This window comes from Pogonomyrmex barbatus, unplaced genomic scaffold, assembly GCF_055798465.1.
Source record: "Pogonomyrmex barbatus isolate J1 unplaced genomic scaffold, ASM5579846v1 scaffold3, whole genome shotgun sequence".
Classification (NCBI taxonomy): domain Eukaryota; kingdom Metazoa; phylum Arthropoda; class Insecta; order Hymenoptera; family Formicidae; genus Pogonomyrmex; species Pogonomyrmex barbatus.
Window position 1 is genome coordinate 8,492,832 of NW_028297127.1, and position 18,460 is coordinate 8,511,291.

At 32.9% G+C, this 18,460-nt stretch overlaps 2 protein-coding genes across 9 annotated transcripts; both read right to left on the reverse strand.

Moving 5' to 3' along the window:
• Positions 1-103: 103 nt before the first annotated feature.
• LOC105427118 (transmembrane and ubiquitin-like domain-containing protein 2) lies at positions 104-5,815 on the reverse strand. 4 transcript variants are annotated; one of them, XM_011638715.3, is made up of 4 exons: positions 5,662-5,815; positions 3,498-3,836; positions 3,120-3,423; positions 104-2,958 (listed from the first exon to the last, which is right to left on the reverse strand). In XM_011638715.3, the coding sequence occupies exons 2-4, from the start codon at positions 3,817-3,819 to the stop codon at positions 2,502-2,504; spliced, it is 1,083 nt and encodes a 360-aa protein (XP_011637017.1). In that variant the 5' UTR covers positions 3,820-3,836; positions 5,662-5,815; the 3' UTR covers positions 104-2,501. The 4 variants fall into 4 exon arrangements, with proteins under 4 accessions (XP_011637017.1, XP_011637019.1, XP_011637016.1 ...); XM_011638717.3 differs by lacking the exon at positions 5,662-5,815 and adding an exon at positions 5,295-5,642; XM_011638714.2 differs by lacking the exon at positions 5,662-5,815 and adding an exon at positions 4,891-5,288.
• Positions 5,816-5,994: 179 nt separating this feature from the next.
• On the reverse strand, positions 5,995-13,387 carry LOC105427120 (ATPase family gene 2 protein homolog A). 5 transcript variants are annotated; one of them, XR_016139816.1, is made up of 7 exons: positions 10,131-10,436; positions 9,802-9,994; positions 9,540-9,725; positions 8,037-9,454; positions 7,702-7,968; positions 6,648-7,260; positions 5,995-6,525 (listed from the first exon to the last, which is right to left on the reverse strand). XR_016139816.1 is itself a non-coding variant. In XM_089079386.1 (6 exons), the coding sequence occupies exons 2-6, from the start codon at positions 9,983-9,985 to the stop codon at positions 6,931-6,933; spliced, it is 2,385 nt and encodes a 794-aa protein (XP_088935512.1). In that variant the 5' UTR covers positions 9,986-9,994; positions 12,195-13,387; the 3' UTR covers positions 5,995-6,930. The 5 variants fall into 5 exon arrangements, 4 of the variants coding, with proteins under 4 accessions (XP_088935512.1, XP_011637024.2, XP_011637025.2 ...); XM_089079386.1 differs by lacking the exon at positions 10,131-10,436 and adding an exon at positions 12,195-13,387 and having other exon boundaries at positions 5,995-7,260; XM_011638722.3 differs by lacking the exon at positions 10,131-10,436 and adding an exon at positions 10,448-10,560 and having other exon boundaries at positions 5,995-7,260.
• Positions 13,388-18,460: the final 5,073 nt, after the last annotated feature.

Sequence of the window (18,460 nt, forward strand, 5' to 3'; positions counted from 1 at the left end):
GACTTTTGAATTATTGTGTAGAAAAAATTAATTGCTAAATCTTTTTTAACATATTAATATGATACATTTATATTTATAGGAAATGAGAAGCTATACTACTATATCATGAAAGTATCAAATAAATAGACATTTATTGGAATTAACTAAAACAATTGTAATATAATTATTAATTTAACTCTAACAAATTACATAATATCTATAGTAAATCAGACTGCATATATATATATATATATATATATACACACACACACACACATGCATATAATATGCATGCATGTGTATATACACACACACGTATACATATAGTATACGTATAGTATACTCTTTTTTTTATCGCGCGCCCGTCTTTTTGTTATACCATAAGCACTTTTGGTGAGATTTATATATTTGTATATTCTTCAGAATCTGTCCAGCATGAATATGTTTAGTAATCTAGTTTTCATTATTTACTTTTATTTTTTTTTTTTTTTTTAGAAAAGATTGATTTTATTAACATACTGCAATCATTTCTCACGTACAAATCGTATAACGTAAACATTGACGCTTTCGAGTTTCGCTGTTTTGGACAGAGATCGCAAATGATTCTTTCCTCTATATCAACACCACCTCTATATCAAAATCCATTCAAATGAATTTGTTTTACACTAATGGTAACTGCAACTCACATGTTTATTAGACATAATTACCCATATTCCTATAATGGTTAACACATTGTCACATCATGTATCATTAATATATGAGCGACATGGCTCATTTTCGCGAACATCATTCAAATATGAATTGACATTTTGAATTGAAATTTTTGCAAAAAATCTTGTTTTTAAATATTTTGTGATAAAAAGAGTAAATTATGAAAAAAAAAATGTTTGATTTCCTGCGAATTCTTCATAAAATTGAGTTCATTCACACATGATGACAGACAATATGTTAAATATGCGCTAAAATTATTCTATTAAATCAGTTAATCAAAATGTTATTTAAGTAGCACCAACAATATAATATATTAAAAAATTGAAGAAAACAATGATAAATAATAACATGTAGAAAATATTTTTATGATTCTCATCTTAATTTAGAATTAATTACAATGAAAATTGAAGAAATAATCTATCAATTTTTTATTTAGAATTATTCCTTCAGAATTGTGATGAACATCATTACAAAACGATACTTTTGAATAATAATTATGTACAACAACTTTCATTAAATTTAAAAGAATTTAATAAGGAATACAAGAAATAGAGATAAAAATGATTACGTTTGAATAAATGTTAAAATGCAATCGTTTCTAAATAATAAATAGTTGGCCATTTAAAAATTCTCATTTTCACATAAGTAAAGATATACCAACAGAATCCAATATTAATTATGTTATTACATTCTTGAACATAAAATAAAAATTCATGAAAAGCCAACTTTAATTGATTATTATTTAAGAACTGCATCTTCAACGCAACATTCAAACGTAGTTGTCTTTATTTCTATTATTCATTAAATTTTAAATTTAATGGATGATAATACTATATATTTTTTAAATAGAAACATAATTTGTAATATATATGTGTGTATGTATATGTGTGTGTGTGTGTGTGTGTGTGTGTGTGCGCGCGCGCGCGCACACACACACACACACACACACACACATATATATTTGAAATATAGAGTGTTCCAAAATTCGCAAATCGAAATACCGCAGCAAAAAAGTTCTAAAAAAAAAAGTAATAAAAGTATTTGTCATTTTTTTATTTCAAGCAATAATTTTTGAGATGTAATGCTTTAAAGTTGATCGATCATAGTTAAATGACTATTTATCCGTGAATCGCGGTATCGACCGCGTTACTGAGCATGTATTTGAAATGTTCACTGACATTAGCAATTTTAAAGCATTATATCTCAAAAACTACTACTTGAAATGAAAAATGAATATTTTACTTATTTTTTTGATAATTTTCTTGCTGTGATATTTTAATTCGCTCTTAAATTTCGAGGCACCTTATATATTATATAATGAATACTGGCAGGCAGATTCATTATCTGCTGTCATCATAAAGAAATTTTCTTCCAGATTTTCTGCAAAGAATGACGCAAAAAAATTTATGCGACAATTTAAACGTATTTTCTGCGTATAACAATTACGATTCGACAGAAACATACATCAATAGAAAGATACATTGCACTATTTTGCGATCGATGTCTTCGAGATTAATATTGAGAAAGATGAAAATTACAATTGTAATGAACTCGTTATCATCAATGATAAACCTGATCTTGAGTGTTATGTACAAGCGGATGCTCCACGACGAAGATTATCGTTTGGTCACCTATCATGTACATGGTACGTTCAAACGTTACGTTATATGTTAAACCAATTGTATTTAAGGTGCCTTTATTAATATTTAATAATGGTAACTATAGTTGTAGTCATAGTCATAGTCGTAGTCATAATCGTAATCGTAGTCATAGTCGTAGTCGTAATCGTAGTCATCGTCGTCGTCGTCATCTCATTCTACATTCCGAATGTTATCTTGATCAGGAAAGAAGTTACTAAACAACGAGACGGTAAAGATCGCGGTTAACGCGTAGAGCGCGAGCGTGGTCGTTGCGGTGAAGACTTGAGCGTAATAATACCGTGAGTACCACGCGAGACCTAGGATGACCATCAGAATGCTTACTAAGAGCCGATTCAAATCCCATTCGTTGTGCACAGAACTCATCCCCGTGCCTGTAGGTAGATCTGAGAACGGTTGAGAGTTAAAGTAAATGGACGATGAATTGTCCAAAGTGGACGTCTGGGACGACGGTACAGCGGCTGGTCGCGGTTGATGCACCCAGCAATGGACTACGCAATCGTTAAACAAGCCGCACTGTTCGAGGGTTTTAGTATCGGGTTGCAATATGCGACCATTAAATACCAAACATATCACTTTGTGTGCTTCCAATTCTATTTGAAAGTGCCTCCTGTAAGATATATGAATACATCATAAGATACATGAAATAAGAAATGATTAAAAAATCGAATTGCTTTCTCTAGCGGCGTAGAATAAAGTGTGTAATTGAAATTTGAATAATATCTCATAATAGAAATACATAGAAATACATAGAAATACATAGAAAATTACCTTTTAAAATCACCCAACATTTCTTTGAGACTTCCAGTAACTATTTTCTGATCGTCATTTATGAATTTCAATTTTATAATAATGTCACTATTGTCATCAGTTGTTAAGTTTGATTCTTCTGACATAAGTTCTGACGTACCACTAGCAGTTTGATCCAACGTCAAGCTAGAGTTATCTGCCTTGGTAGTTCTTTGTAAAAGTGATCGATCAGAACTATTGAACGAATCCATGGCTTCGATAAGTACTTCTTCTGCCGCTGTAGGTTCCGTTGTTCTTGAGACTTCTTGAGTAATCTCGCTCGTTTCTGATATCATAACATACGAAAGAGATTTTAAGTAACAATCGGGTTAAAATAGAAAAAACAAAAAAAATACTTACCCATGGAAGTTGTATTTGGACAACTTGTGGACGACTGTATATTATCACTGATATTCGAAGTTATCTCTGATGTTTCCTCTTCTATTCCTTCTGAATTACGAGACCGACCGATATCTTGGATGCCAAGACTATTTGTTGACTGACGACTGGTTCTAACCGAAGAGAGATGTATTGGCGCCCGGTCACGCAAAATAAGTACTGTACGTATCAGTGGCTGATCTGCTATACTCGTCGAGCACCAAGCAAGCCATCCCACCAGCAGTACAGTCATGATAATGAAGAAGTCTGTGACTTCATCGCCTACTCCCTCAATCAACGACATCTTGCTCTGAGATGGCTCTGTTAAAATCACGATATTATTAAAATTATCTGTAGTTTTAATTTTTAAAATTGGCTTTAAATCAATAATTAAATCTTAAATCATTCATGAGTAAACAATTGTCATGATAAACAAATATTATACAATTAGCACTTATTGATATTAACAATTTTTTTCCAAGACTAATTTACTCTAAAGTTATATAAAAAAGTTATCCTATAGATCTTTGCAATATTTATAAGATATCTAATATCCATTTCTATCAAAATAGAAATGATAAATGCCAAAAACAAATGTTGACTAAAATTTGTTTCAGTGTCCATTTCTATATAGATTAATTTAATTTTAATCTCGATTTAATTAAGTTCTTTTTATCTTTAATTCTTATAAGTGAGAAAATAGATAAAAAGCAAGTTGAATTGAGATTAAAATTAATCTTTAACATGAAAGATGACAGATACATATACTCACATTAAAGATTAATCAATGATTTCATTCAATTGATTAACATGATTGATATATCATTAATTTTTATGGTTGGGCTCATGGACTGACTAGAGTTATACCTTTACTTTATTGTACCATTGAAGATAACTCAAAATTGAGTGGAAATGTTTGGAACCTTTAATAAACTACCCTATTAATAAACGAAGTTTAAATCGAAAATGTAATTGTGCGTTTATAGCCCTGATTCTCAATTGCTCTATTGTTTCCCATTGTAACGTCGAGAATCACTTTTGTTAATATATAAAATTAATCTATTTAAATAGATATGAATACAGAGATGAAGTAGATGAAGAAACAGATGAAGTAGATTTTACTCATCTGTTTTCGGCATATATTTAAGATTGCAATATTATTTACAAAATTCTCTTAGTTACGATCTTGTTAATTTGTTCTTGCAACAATTTGGACCGAGATGTTATCATGGTTTGACAGAACCAGCAGCACTTTTGATTGAATTATTCAATTATCTTTTACATGTTTTACGATAACATGTTTTCGCTAATTGCCAAAAGCAATTAACATTGAAGCAAATAGAAATGAGAAGGAGACGCGGATATATGGTCGTACATAGCACAGAAAGCTGCAGAGAAATCCGTCCTCCGCGAGGTTATCTCGTGCGAAAGTAAGTTTGTCAACACGGAAGTGCGAAATGAACTCTGGTCTTCTTCCTCGAGGCCGAGAAGCGACGTTTCATGGCACGATGATCTTGAAGAATCTGTGGAACGACGACGTCGTCGAATATTGGTCCACTCGGCGAATCCTTATTTTTACCGACGAGCGAGCAGTTTTCTCGTCACGCGCATTCCTCCATCGGTTCTATCAACGTGTAACGCGGACGCGATAACGACTGCAAACTGCAAGCTGCAAACCGCAAACATACGAGACCAAGCGAGACGTTCGTAACACGCGATCGACAAATATCTGGAGAGAGGGAGAGACGATAGTGGTTTACGACAGAAGCAACGACATACCCGTGCTGATTAATAATTAATTCTTGATCGTCTTTCCCGTTCTTTTTCTTCAATTATCACTAGAGTCTGGACATTGATAAGACTTTCTGTATCGCGCGTGGTCGCGCGCGGAACATCGCGTACGAGCGTATCGGGTGCTCTCTAGCTAAAGTGAGATAGCCAATTTTTCGAGGAGACTCGACGCTCGCCAATTTGCCCCCTGGGCGCGACACGAAAATCAGCCCTTATATTATGATATTTAACATAAACCCATGAAAAATCTATTACATGGATAAATTCCCTTATTATATTACAGATAAAAATTTACGTTTCAGCGTATATACGTTGAAGATCTGGAAGAAAAGATTTTATCGGATTAATGCCTTACGGGCGAATTTTTAGAAAAGAATTATCCTTGACACGTATTTTGCTGTTTATTGCACCAGACAAACTCACTGCCACCGCTCACTATCACTATCATCATCGTCATCGTCATCATGCGATAATGAATCACGTCAAGCGAACGCGACGTCATTGGAGAAATAAATTATATGATAATCTGAATGTGCGTTCGAGATCATGATCGTAAGCATACATAGCATACATTAAACTCTCGTATTCTTTGCTGGCTTCAAGATGAATGCCAAAAATGTATCTATTCTATTAAAAACGTTCTTTTGTTTTATTTTTTGAAATGAAATCAAATAATATAAAACAAATATAAAATTTATAAAAATATTTATTTCATGATATATTTGATGATGAAATATTTAAATTGAAATTATATATTTGTTGATACATCATCATAATAAACATATAAACTTATAATCACATTTTATACAGGAATATTATGAAATGCAACTTTTCAAGATATATTTTTCCTTTAGCATTATATATTCTATACATTTTTTTATTTGCATATGAAAGATTTTGTTTACATCATGATTAAAAAAGTAATTTAAAACTTGATATTAATACAAAATAAAAAATATATAAAAAGCTTATTTTACTAAAATCTCTTAAAGATCTTCAAATTCCATTAATATAAACCATATGATCTCTCCTTTCCAGTCTCGTTGACCTCAATCGAGTCTTTTTATAGCTCACAGAGTATGTCTATATATGTAAGTATATTCAAGCGTGTTAAATAGCACAGAATCGGATTTGAAAGAAACAATCGGATCCATAACAAAATTACACAGGAATCAAAGTTGTAGAATAAAAATTGTTGATACGACATTGTATTGAATTCCTGCAATTTGCATAAAAATTTATAAAATCAAATGAAAGTTAATTGAAACATTTTTATTTGTAAGTGATAAAAATGACCGTAAACGATTTTTAAGTGAGAATATTTAAAATATAAATAGATACCGGTAGAGTCGTGCAGACCAAGCGTCATGGGTAAAATCAAATGAAAAATCTTGAATTAGAGCTCGATCGGTTTCGTTAATTTTTCCGAATTTCCTACATATTAATTAATTAAAGACTTTAATAGATTTGTAGATAAATTTATAGATATAATTATACTTAACAAACTTTATACTTAGTTTATTCACGATTTTTTCTTTTTTAAAGATTAGAGAAAAAATTGTAATCTAAAGATTTTTTGAGGCCTGTTTTTACAAAAAAATACTTTTATATCTTTTCATGATTTTCATAAGGCTTTATTTATATAATCTTGGTAAATCTTGATGAGAGAATCGGGTGTTCTGGGAGTAATGGCATCAAATGCAGCGATGAAGTGTTTTTCAGTAACAACAGCAGCATCAAGATCCTCCTCCAATGCTTTCATAGCAGCTTCATCGCATATCGCTTTAATTTCTGCACCGGTGTATCCTTTCGTTTGACGGATCAAATATGCGATATTTACTTCTTTTGCGATTGGCATATTTCGCAATTGTATGTCGAATATTTCTTGCCTGGTTTCCTCGTCCGGTAGTTTAACGTATATTATACGATCTAATCGTCCGGGTCGAAGAAGGGCCTGATAAAATTATTAGTATAATTAGTATAATTATTGTTAGTATAATTAGTATAATTATTATTGCTCGCGTATGATCGTAAGATTGTAGATATGGCAAGAAAAGATAATTTAAAAAAAAGAAATTTTAAAATATTCAATTACATTGTTTTATATTACAATGTTTTATATAAGATATTGATGATTAAATTACTCTTCATTATTTTGTCTATAATAAATCTCAAGAAAATTATCGTTTCTTCTCATCTTTTTTTGTATATTGCAAAATTTATTCAATCTTATAAAAATGTTGAGGAAAACTTAATACACTACTTTGAAAAGATAGGTTTTCTTTCTGTTTTGTCTTTAATCGTGTTTTCTGTCATAAAAGAAATTAAAATTAAAACTAATTTTTCAAATTAATTCTAATCTCATCACACTATCGATATGAAATGATATGATTACTTTGTCAATTTTATCTGGTCGATTAGTAGCCGCTACCAACGAGACGCTACCCAAATTGATGACACCATCGAGTTCAATCAATAACTGAGCCAATACACGTTCTTGTACGTTGCTGCCACTACTACCGGAAGACGAACTTCTTTCGCCACCTATTGCATCGATTTCATCGATAAATATGATGGACGGTGCGACCTGTTTTGCCTTTCGGAATATCTCTCTTACAGCTTTTTCAGACTCGCCGACCCATTTTGAGAATAGTTCCGGACCCTGCAAGCAATTTCGTGATATAACATAACATAATGGAAATATAAATATACGCGTTTCGAGTGCCTTACTTTAATATTGAGAAAGTTTACTTTACTCTCAGTAGCGAGAGCTTTCGCAATCATGGTTTTAGAACATCCCGGTGGTCCGAACATTAAAATGCCTCTAGGAGGCGTCCTACCCATTCTTAAGAACGCTTCGGGATACTTCAGCGGCCATTCGATAGTTTGTTTTAATTTCAGCTTTAAATCTTTTTGCCCACCAATGTCCGACCATTTTACATTCGGCACTTCCACCAGAATTTCCTTCATGGCGGAAGGCTTCGTAATGGTCATGGCGTAATGAAAATCGGCTATTGTCACTTTTAGTTCATTGTTGGGCGTATTTTTAGCTTTTTCGTGGCGCTTTATCGCATTGATTATCGCTCTGGTATACAAACCATATAAATCTGCGGCAACAAAACCATGAGTATCGAACGAGATACTCTGTACATCCTCGCGCGAAAGAGTATTGGAGACTTTTGAAAGTAATTTTGTCAGTATTTCCATGCGCATATTCGGAGTTGGGACATAAATTTCAAACTCTCTATCTATTCTGCCAGGTCTCCTCAGAGAACTGTCCACAAGATCTGATTTTGTGGTAGTAGCTATCACCAACACGTCTATGTCGGTGTTGTATAGATCGTCGAAAAGTGCCACTAGTTGCGTGAGAACTCTCTTCTCGTGATCTGTACTGGCGGTGCTTCTCTTCGGACATAAACTATCTATGTTCTCCAATAATATTATACTAGGAGCACTGGATATCGCTTTATTGAATATTTCTTTGAGCTTATCTTCCGTCTCACCAATGGATTTGCTATAAATATCCGAACTGTGCACAATGAATGTGTTAACGTTATATTCCGAGATTATAGCTTTAGCTATCATGGATTTACCTACGCCAGATGGACCGTATAATAATATTCCTTTGTTAATATTAAAGCCCTTAACACTTCTGTATTTGCCAATGCCAATCGCAACTTCATCTTTTATATCAGATATGAGAGCATCGTATCCACCTATGTCTTCAATTTTATACTTTTTATTTGAGCTCACACTGTCTTCATCTTTATTTGTACTATTCAGAATTGTCCATTTTGTTGTATACAGTGCTTTATAAAGGATTATTTTTGTAGAATCTACTGTTAGATTTATATTTTCGAAAATTTTCGATAAATTATTTTCATCCGTTTCATTTTGCGATTTCTTATTTTCCTCTGTTTTAATTTCAATAATTTTATATATCAACTTCTTTCCATAATATGGCACACTTATTTTATTACCCATGGTAAATATTTTATGCTCATTGAAACATTTTAGGATATTATCAAGTTCCACACTGGACATCAAATACTTTCCTTGTTGACTAATTACAATTTCCTTAGCAATATGAATATTGGAACGAATCGGATGTATTTTCACCAATCCTGACAGATTATTTAGTTCAATAGCTAAAACAAAAATGATACTGTTGTTGATTTTACATTCATTTAAATAAGATTGTTAGATAAATAATTACAGAGAAAATTATTTTACCATGCTTTGTTAAGGAAACACTCATCAAACTCTTCTCTTTAATTGGATAGGCTGTTTTGACAATTATTCCATCTTTTGTTGCAACAACAACCAATGATCCAATTGAAATATCACATAATTGCATAGCTGATTGCGAGATAAATACCATATCATTAGCATTCTTTTCAGAAATATCTTTAGATAATTCTACAACATGAATAATATTACATACTAGATAGAAATACAAGTAAAAATTACATTAATTATTTCAACAGCTAAGTACCCTGCGTTTGGAAGATTTCTATTGTACTATACAAAATTTTATCAGAAATGAAAGGATGTTTCCAATTTTCCATGGAAGATGGACATATTGTTTCATGCTCAGAGACATCTTCTTGTATCAGAAAGCATTGACATTTGCTGCATCTTTGCCATGACGATAAACTTTTTCTTGATTTAGCAGACATTGTATAATCCTGTAAAAGAATATAATTTCATTAAAATATTCGAACAATAATATGATTATAAATAGTTTAGGATAATGGATAATTGTATGTTAAAACATGATGCTTATAACAAAGATATATAAAAACAATACTCTTTTGATTTTACAATTATATGTAACATTTGTAAACTTCAGATTCATAATTATTTTATAAGGGTAATTATTTAGTTTAGCTAGTTTCATCATTTTATATTGATGAAATTATGTTCATTTAACTAGAAATCCGGACCGGACTGAAACCAAAATCGATAACCGGATCGTAACCATTATTTTAGTCGGACCGAAACTGAAAATATTGGACTGAAATATTGGACAGGTTGATGGACCGGAACCGTAACCGAATCGAAAATTTTTTTTTCAGTTTTCGGTCCGACTTTTAGTCCAGTTTTCGGGTTTGTTAAATATTTTATAAGACGGGATTTACAGTAAGGTTGCAAAGTCGTAATAGCGATCATAACACAATATATATAGTAGCGCAACTCTCCGTCGAGAGTGCCTTTTTGATGTTGCGTTGTTAAAATGAACTGCACATGCGTGAGCGAGGTATGTAACCAATCAGGGCACGGATATTCCACCTCACTTTCTCTTTTTATTATAACTTTATTTCTCTTTCTAACTTGACATCACAGTGTACGTTTAGAATATAAATGTACATAGGCGCATGAAATTTATTTCTTGGTACTTATTTCATTATATATTCTTCAATGAAATATACATACAAAAATAAAGTTAAATTTTAAATATAAAAAAAATAATTTTAGATAAATTTTATCAATTTGTATTGCTATATTATATTATGTATTGTCGTAGTACACAAATAAAATTATACATAACTTTTTTAAAAATAAAAGTTAATTAATGAAGTTAATAATGATTAGCAATTTATATCTGAAACAAAAAAAATTACAAATTATTTAAAAAAACATACATATAAATTTATTATAAAATATTATATAAAACTAATTTATTATATGATAATGTATATGCAAATATACAAATTAAAAAAATAAAAAAAAATACATTAGATAAAACAATATGTAAACACTTAAACATTATGAATATATAAATAGTATATTAATTGTTAATAAATTTAAAAAAAAAATATTGTTAGTGTATCTTCATCAATGTTAACTCTATAAAATATATAAAACAAGTATGATATTATGTAAATAATGAATGAATGAAATAAGTAAATAATGAATAGAAATAATATAATAGAAATAAAAAGTTTATAAATCATAGACTTATACAAAACATTATAGATTTAAAAAATGAAGAAACAAATATTGACAAATATTAATATAATTAAAAGTATGTCATATTAAAAGATACAATAATACAATAAACATGAAATTTAAATACAGATGCAATATTAAACAATTAAGATGCTTAACTTCTAATATTCATAAATTAATATTTTATTTATTTCTTCCATACAACTCATCAATCATTAGTTCGTGCTCAGCTAGTCAATTCATCTCGATACGAACCAAGGAAAGAGCAATAAGGAAAGAAATTTAACAATTAAAGTTAAAATTTTAATTTTAACATTAATTTTTTATAACATCTACGAGATGTATGTTCCCGCCACTTTCCATTGAACGTTAAATGTTTATATAGGCATCTCAACTAACAAATGGAGAAATTATAGAGAAGAAGTGAGACGGAAAATCCGTGCTCTGATTGATTACATACCTCGCTCGCGCATGTGCAGTTCATTTTTATATACGCTACAATCGGGAAAGTTGCGCTACTGTATATACTGTGATCATAACATACTCGTGATAGTCACAGAGACTAGAGACACTATAATAAGAGACTGGTCACGACTCTGATCCGCCATGTTTTGGCTAAATCGTATGAAAAAGAAAGAAATATACACTCTCATTCTAATCAATAGCAATATTTTTTACTTTGCATGTGCATTGATTAAGTGTATTTTGCATGTGTATTAAACACGTGGAAAGCATGATAATATATTATTAAATAATAGAGATATTAAAATTACAAAATATAGTCATAAATTAATTAATTGTGATAAATCAATATAAAAAATGGGTGTTCATTTTTTTACTTAAATTTTATTTTATATTGTAATAAAATTTGTTTATAATAATAATAAATATGTATAATAATCCTTTCTAAAAAAAAGGCATGACATCGATACTTGCATCTCTCGAAATTTCCTCAAAATTTATTGTTGACGCTTTTCCGTGATGGGTTCTTGCTTGCTAACTTTGTGAATAGCTGTCATTGTATTGATTTCACAGAGGAAACGTTTTGACAATTGTGTTATGGTGATTGTTGCCACTGCGGGTTGTCACCCGATGTGTGTTGTCGATGTGGTTGATTGTGATGGTAGTCGTGATGTCTGAACGGATTTGACGAAACCAACTCGTTGTACCTCCCTGCACGCCCCGTGAGTCCACGCTCAGGCGAAGCGGAAAATGGCGGCAGGTTCGAGAGGGAAATGAAGGTTGTCGTGCAGGTTCCCAAGATTTAAATGAGGCGATCTTTAAATGTTCATTGTATATTTTCTACGTATGACTACAAAAAAGAATGGAGATATCATGGGCGTGACGCGGGGGTTTGCATGCCCCGTGTGTTTGGCGTGCGGCCTGGCGGAATCGCGCGGCTCCTCGCGGAAGCACTGTGCTCGCCTTTCGCGAGCACCAGCCCCGCCGTGGTGCGTGGTCCTGGCGCGAGTCAGCAAGCCTCCAGCATGCTGCGGGGCCTCCGTCTGCGAGGCGATGTAGGCTCTGGCCGGCGCGAAGTCGCTGATGATCCGGGATGAGTTGGTGCCGGGGTGTCTCGCCGTCCTCCTAGCCGGTGAGAAGTCTGCTCGGCGCTGGTCCTGGCGGCAGCGGGGGAAGGTCTCCCTGCGGTGATGGCTGCCAGCAGGTTACTCGGGCACGGGCGGATGCGGCTGCGAGGTCGGCGGCGGTGAAGAGGCGGTCCTAACGTGGTGGCGAAGTCCTGGTCCCGAGGCGGCGTACTCCGGTGGCGTCTCCGCGGTGTGGCTCTCCTCCGGTAGCGGAGACAGCGGCTCGATCGGTTGCCTCTCGGCGGGTGTGCCAAGAGTCTCGTCCAACGGCGTGTACGGCCGCTGAAGAGAACTCAGGCGAGAGGAGGCACGGCGTGCGCGGCCGCGTCGTAGGATAGAGGAAGCCCTCGATGGCGTGCGCGGCCACTGAGGGGGGGAATATGACTTATATAGTGGTCGATAACGTGTAAAAAAGGCCGTATAATGATCGCAAGCGGTCAGTCCTCAGTGCTAGCTTAAGCCGTGCGCGGGCTCCAGTGCGCACTGAAGGGGTAGTGCGCACGAGTAGATGATCAAACGGTTGGCCATCTCGTGGCGAGCGCGTGGATCACTCCCGTGCGCGGGCCCACAGTGTCAGCGCGCAGCAGCGCGCGGCGGCGCGCGCCGGCGCGCTTGTCGATGGGCCAGAGTGGCGATGACCGCCACAGTGTATCAAAAAGTTAAAAATATTATAGTGTAACAGTAATATAATAGTATTATATTAATTTTTGCTCTTGTGTTGAAAAAGATAAATAGCAAAAAAAAGATAAATAAAAAAGATAAATAAATAAATAGTAATAAATTTAAAATTGTTAATATTAAAGGAAATATATTAATAAATATGATATATTAATAAATATATTAATAAATAATATAATTATGTAATATAATTATGTAAAATAAAGTTTTATAAATATACACATTTTATTACCTTTAAAATGCTTATGTTTTTAAATTATAATATTACAATTTAAGATTAATGTAGTTAATGTATTTGAAAATAAGTGGAAATAGTCAAAAGATGGCGGATCAATCAAAAGTTGCTTTTTCGTGACCAGTCTCTTATTATAGTGTCTCTAGTCAATCAAAGCATTCTGATTGGCCGTTGCGACTAATATTACGACCACTATTGCAACTTTGCGATCTATTGTAAATCCCGCCAAAAATTATTTGGAGGAATTGGAAATCTCTAATGGCAGCTCATTAAATTGTTCGAAGCCCACATGTCCATATGTACATGACGATGCGGACATTTCCGCGCTCCTGTGCATTTGAAATTAAAAACAGAGTAGTGCACTTTTATTCTATAAATCTGTAGTTCTTTTAATCCGCGCTGTAGAGTATTCTATAGATAGATATAATAAGAATAAATTGATGAGGTCCAATCGGATACATTGCCAATGATCGATTAAACAAAAATATTTTTGATAGGTGGCTCACTAGAAAATTTCTAGGCATCAGCTAATGTGAGTGATATGTCCGATTGAAAATGTACGCCTCTGGGACGCTTCCGAATAAATTGCCCATTTACAAGTTTCAAGAAGAAACCTCCCATGATTTATCATGATTAACTTTTTCTTCAATAAACGTGACTTTTTTATAATATGCGACTTATTATACTTGTATTCTTTTTTAAACAATTAAATTTTACAATAGATACATCCATAACCATAACCGAAAGCGAAAAAGATCGAAATTTTAACGGTTACAGTCACCATTATCGGTAGAAGGACCGGAATCAAAACCGAAATTTGAAAATAGCTTCGGACTATAATCGTAATCAGATCGAAATTTCATTTCATGGTTATTTGCGGTAAGGAGATAGGGGTACACATGGGCTGCGTTCGGGGAGCGCGCTATTAGCACTATCATTTCATCTTTATTGCTTATTATATGTAAATTATGTAAATTAAGGATAATATGTAAATTAAGGATAGAATGATGCGATAGTTCTAATAGCGCGCTCCCCAACTCAGCCATGATGTAAAAAGAAAGGTGCATCATTGCGCATAGCAATGGCGATGAGCGGAGCCAAAAATGAAATTTGGATCTAAATACACTCGCGCTATTCGAACACAAAACAATCATATATGGTTACATGTATTTAAAATACAGATATTTAAAAAAAATAGTATAAAAATACTTGAATAATACAAACGTAATACAAAAATTTCTTTGTAATGAGAGAAATAATAAGTTATGTAAATTTCTAAATAATATTTATAATTATATAAATAATATAATTTTTATTTGCAATAATATGTGTGTGTGACGAGGTGGATGAAATTTTGTGACTTATTATAACGATTCGATAAATCATCTGCAGCTATATATACAAGGTGTCAAAAAAATGGCCAAGCGGTCATATGCAGGTAAAGCAAATTAAACTGAATCGAAAAGTTCTGTATTATTTTATATTTGCAATAATTAACTTATTAATTTATGAAAATAGTCAAATTGCAGCGCGGTGAGATAGGGCCGCCCAGTGAGACACGCATTTGCCATTGCTAGGCACGCGTGGAGTTGTTGATTGCAAGCAGCATACTTGGCTACATTTTTACCTACGTACATTACCTGCGCCTAGCGCATGGTGGAAGGAATACATGGTGTGCGCAGTTCGACAGTGTCTCTTTCTAAATATCTGCGCTCTCCGTCTATTGACTGCTTGTAGACAAGAGCTATCAACTATGAAACATGAATATATTTCGCGCCAAGAAATTGGTATGTTGAATCTCTTCTTGTTTCACACACTTTGGCAGCTTTCCAGCAAGAAGACACAGATAGACACTGTGTCACAATTAAATACAATATCTGGGAGCTTGATGGAATGTCTTTTAGTTCTAAATATAATTATCAATTGACGCTAGCTGAAATTTGTTGAAAGTTTTGATTGCTTCATTCTCGAGCATAACCTTTAAAATATTTGCAGTGTCAATAATCGAAGCAATAATCGAAGAAATAATCTTTTCTTCTTCTTCTTAATCCAGCTAGCCTAGTCTGTAATTCTTAAGAACAATTCGGTATCATTATATTGTCGTTGCGCAGATTTTTTATCATATAAAATATCTGCACAACAGTATAACGACACCGAATTGTCGTTAGAAAATAGGTCTACAGAATGCCTTAAACAAACCTTAAATACATGATTAATTTCAAAACAGAAAAAGACAGAATTCTTTTTCACTATTCAGTGCTACGAACATAAAAGTTTAAAAATTGGCAGTCATGATGCAGAACACAGTCCGACTCTGCTTCGTAGCTGTGTTGAAATGTGTTGTATTGTGTAGTAAAGGAAAGCACGTATAGCGACATTGTTACCCTGTGTCAACTGTGTCGCTTGCTGGAAAGCTCCCTTTATAATGCATCGTAATTTTTTTTTCTAACCTTCATGATTTCTGTCTTAAATTAAATATTGAATAAAAAATTAAATAAACAATGACAGTGTTGATAACCAATATAGAATAATTTATAATCTTTATTATCTTATTGGGAGGATTTTCAGCCGAATGATCATTCTTTCGAACTTCGAATCTTTATGATATGCATGAGAAAAATGATTATAGATTACATAAATATTTTGATATGTAAATAATTACTTTGCATGTAAATAATAATAATAAATCTTAAAATACTATATGTAATAATTATAAAAATTATAATGAACTTTTTTTTATGACATTTTAAACAGTTTTTTTTTCTAAAACAGCATGACTCCGATGAATATCTAAATAGAGTATTTTGGAGTTCACATGTATTCTTTGGCCATTTTGCTGAGATGAAGAATAAAAAAAATTTACATTAAAAAAAACAAAAATAGCAAACGTTTGATATAGCAAAGAGTTGGTAGCTCTTGCCTACTACAAGCAATAGACGGAGAGCGCAGATATTTAGAAAGAGACACTGTCGAACTGCGCATACCATATATTCCTTCCATCATGTTTGCAACGGATTGCAATTTTGCATGGGATTGCAATAACTTTGATGGTCCTTACTAATTTTACAAAAAAATATATATTTTATTATATATTATATTATTATATATATAATATAATATAACATAATATAATATAATATTAACAAAATCAATTAATCCAAGCTTACGGCTGAAGGAGGAGAGCTTAGAATTTAAGTTGGCGATAGCTAATTTCATTCTGTCCGCAATCTGTGTTATGAAAGGCACAGTAAACCAAGAGAATTTCTTCGATTCTCCTTCCACAATTGTAATATCATTGTTTTTTGAAGTTGAAGTTTGTTGTTAAAAATTTTTTTAACCGTAAGTTAATGGAGCCTTCTTCAGCCTTAATAAGCTTGGAAGATTAATCAAAACACAAAAAGATTCTCTTCCAACCACAAAAATGTAGTCTATAAAATCTCTTGCAAGAATTACAACGCCTCTTATGTGAGACAAACATCTCGACAATTAAAAACAAGGATTTCTGAACACCGAAATCACATTAACAGAAACACTGCCACTTCTTCTGCTATTACAATCATAACAATGAATTTGATTGGGAAAATATCAAGATCCTGGATAAGGAGCGTTTTCTAGGGAAGAGACTTGTCTTAGAAATGCTACACATTAAAAATCAATTAAAAAAGTCTCAACTTGCAAAAAGATATCGAATTTTGACATCATGCTTATACTTCGATAATAAAGAAATTGTAAATATTTTTATATCGCTGTTGTTCGTCTTTGTTTGTGACTGACGTATTATATCTATTTGACTTCATAATTGTTTTTTCACCATCCCATTTTACCGGCCTGACTCGTGGTTACTACATGTGCTTTTAATTCAGTACTATTATGTCGTGTTGACTTTTATATTCAATAAGATTGCGATCTGACTCCTAAATGTTTGACAAATAATTGGACATGTGCCTGTATGTGAGTGATCAATCGATGTTACTTTGCATTCCATTTCTGATTCTTTAAAAATCATGACTAAGGTTGGATTCCGTCAAGCGCATATGCGCGCATTTTGTTAAAGTATATACGTGACATGAACTATAAATAAATGCGTGCATATGCGCTTTTCAGCTTATATAAGGCCCTGCGCATAATAGAGGAGACATTAGGAATAAGAATAAACAGATTTGTGCGTGTGCGTTGTATGTGTGTGTACCCATATATAAATCAATTTACTTCAGTTTATTTAATATTAAATTTTAGAAATAAAAATTTGGAATAAAGATTAAACATAACAATGGACACAAGTAAATATAAAATTTAGCCATATCTTGCCCATATTTTCTTTAGTAAAAAAAGCATTATTCTCTCTCTCTTCTCTCTCGTTCGTTTTGTGCCAACTTTCAGTATGTCATTGAATGTTCCGTCGAGTATTTCTCTTCGCGAATTGCGGCGAGCGAAAATTGAGATTCGCGCGCACGGTAATTTATGGGTAATGATAATGACCTCTCACGCAGATCTCTCAACAATTCTGACGGCAACGCAAATAGTAATGAGGGGAGCGAAGTGCAATTAGATGTATTGATGCTGAAACCGGACGAACGAATATCCCTGCATCATGGCAAAAATCATCGAAAGATAATCTTTTCCCTTTGATCTCTTTTCTCCTCTCTAGAATTCCAGCTACGCAAATATCGGTTAACAGAGACAAAAGAGTACAGAGAAAT

Bases quoted from the DNA above. Each gene is read 5' to 3' on its own strand.
- LOC105427118 (XM_011638715.3), bottom strand. From the start codon at position 3,819: ATGTCGTTGATTGAGGGAGTAGGCGATGAAGTCACAGACTTCTTCATT. The intron at 3,424-3,497 runs GTAAGTATTTTT...TTATGATATCAG, and splicing joins TCCAAATACAACTTCCATGG to AAACGAGCGAGATTACTCAA. The intron at 2,959-3,119 runs GTAATTTTCTAT...TATATCTTACAG, and splicing joins ATGTTGGGTGATTTTAAAAG to GAGGCACTTTCAAATAGAAT.
- LOC105427120 (XM_011638720.3), bottom strand. The intron at 7,969-8,036 runs GTAAGGCACTCG...AATTGCTTGCAG, and splicing joins TAAACTTTCTCAATATTAAA to GGTCCGGAACTATTCTCAAA. The intron at 7,261-7,701 runs GTAATCATATCA...TAATTTTATCAG, and splicing joins GACCAGATAAAATTGACAAA to GCCCTTCTTCGACCCGGACG.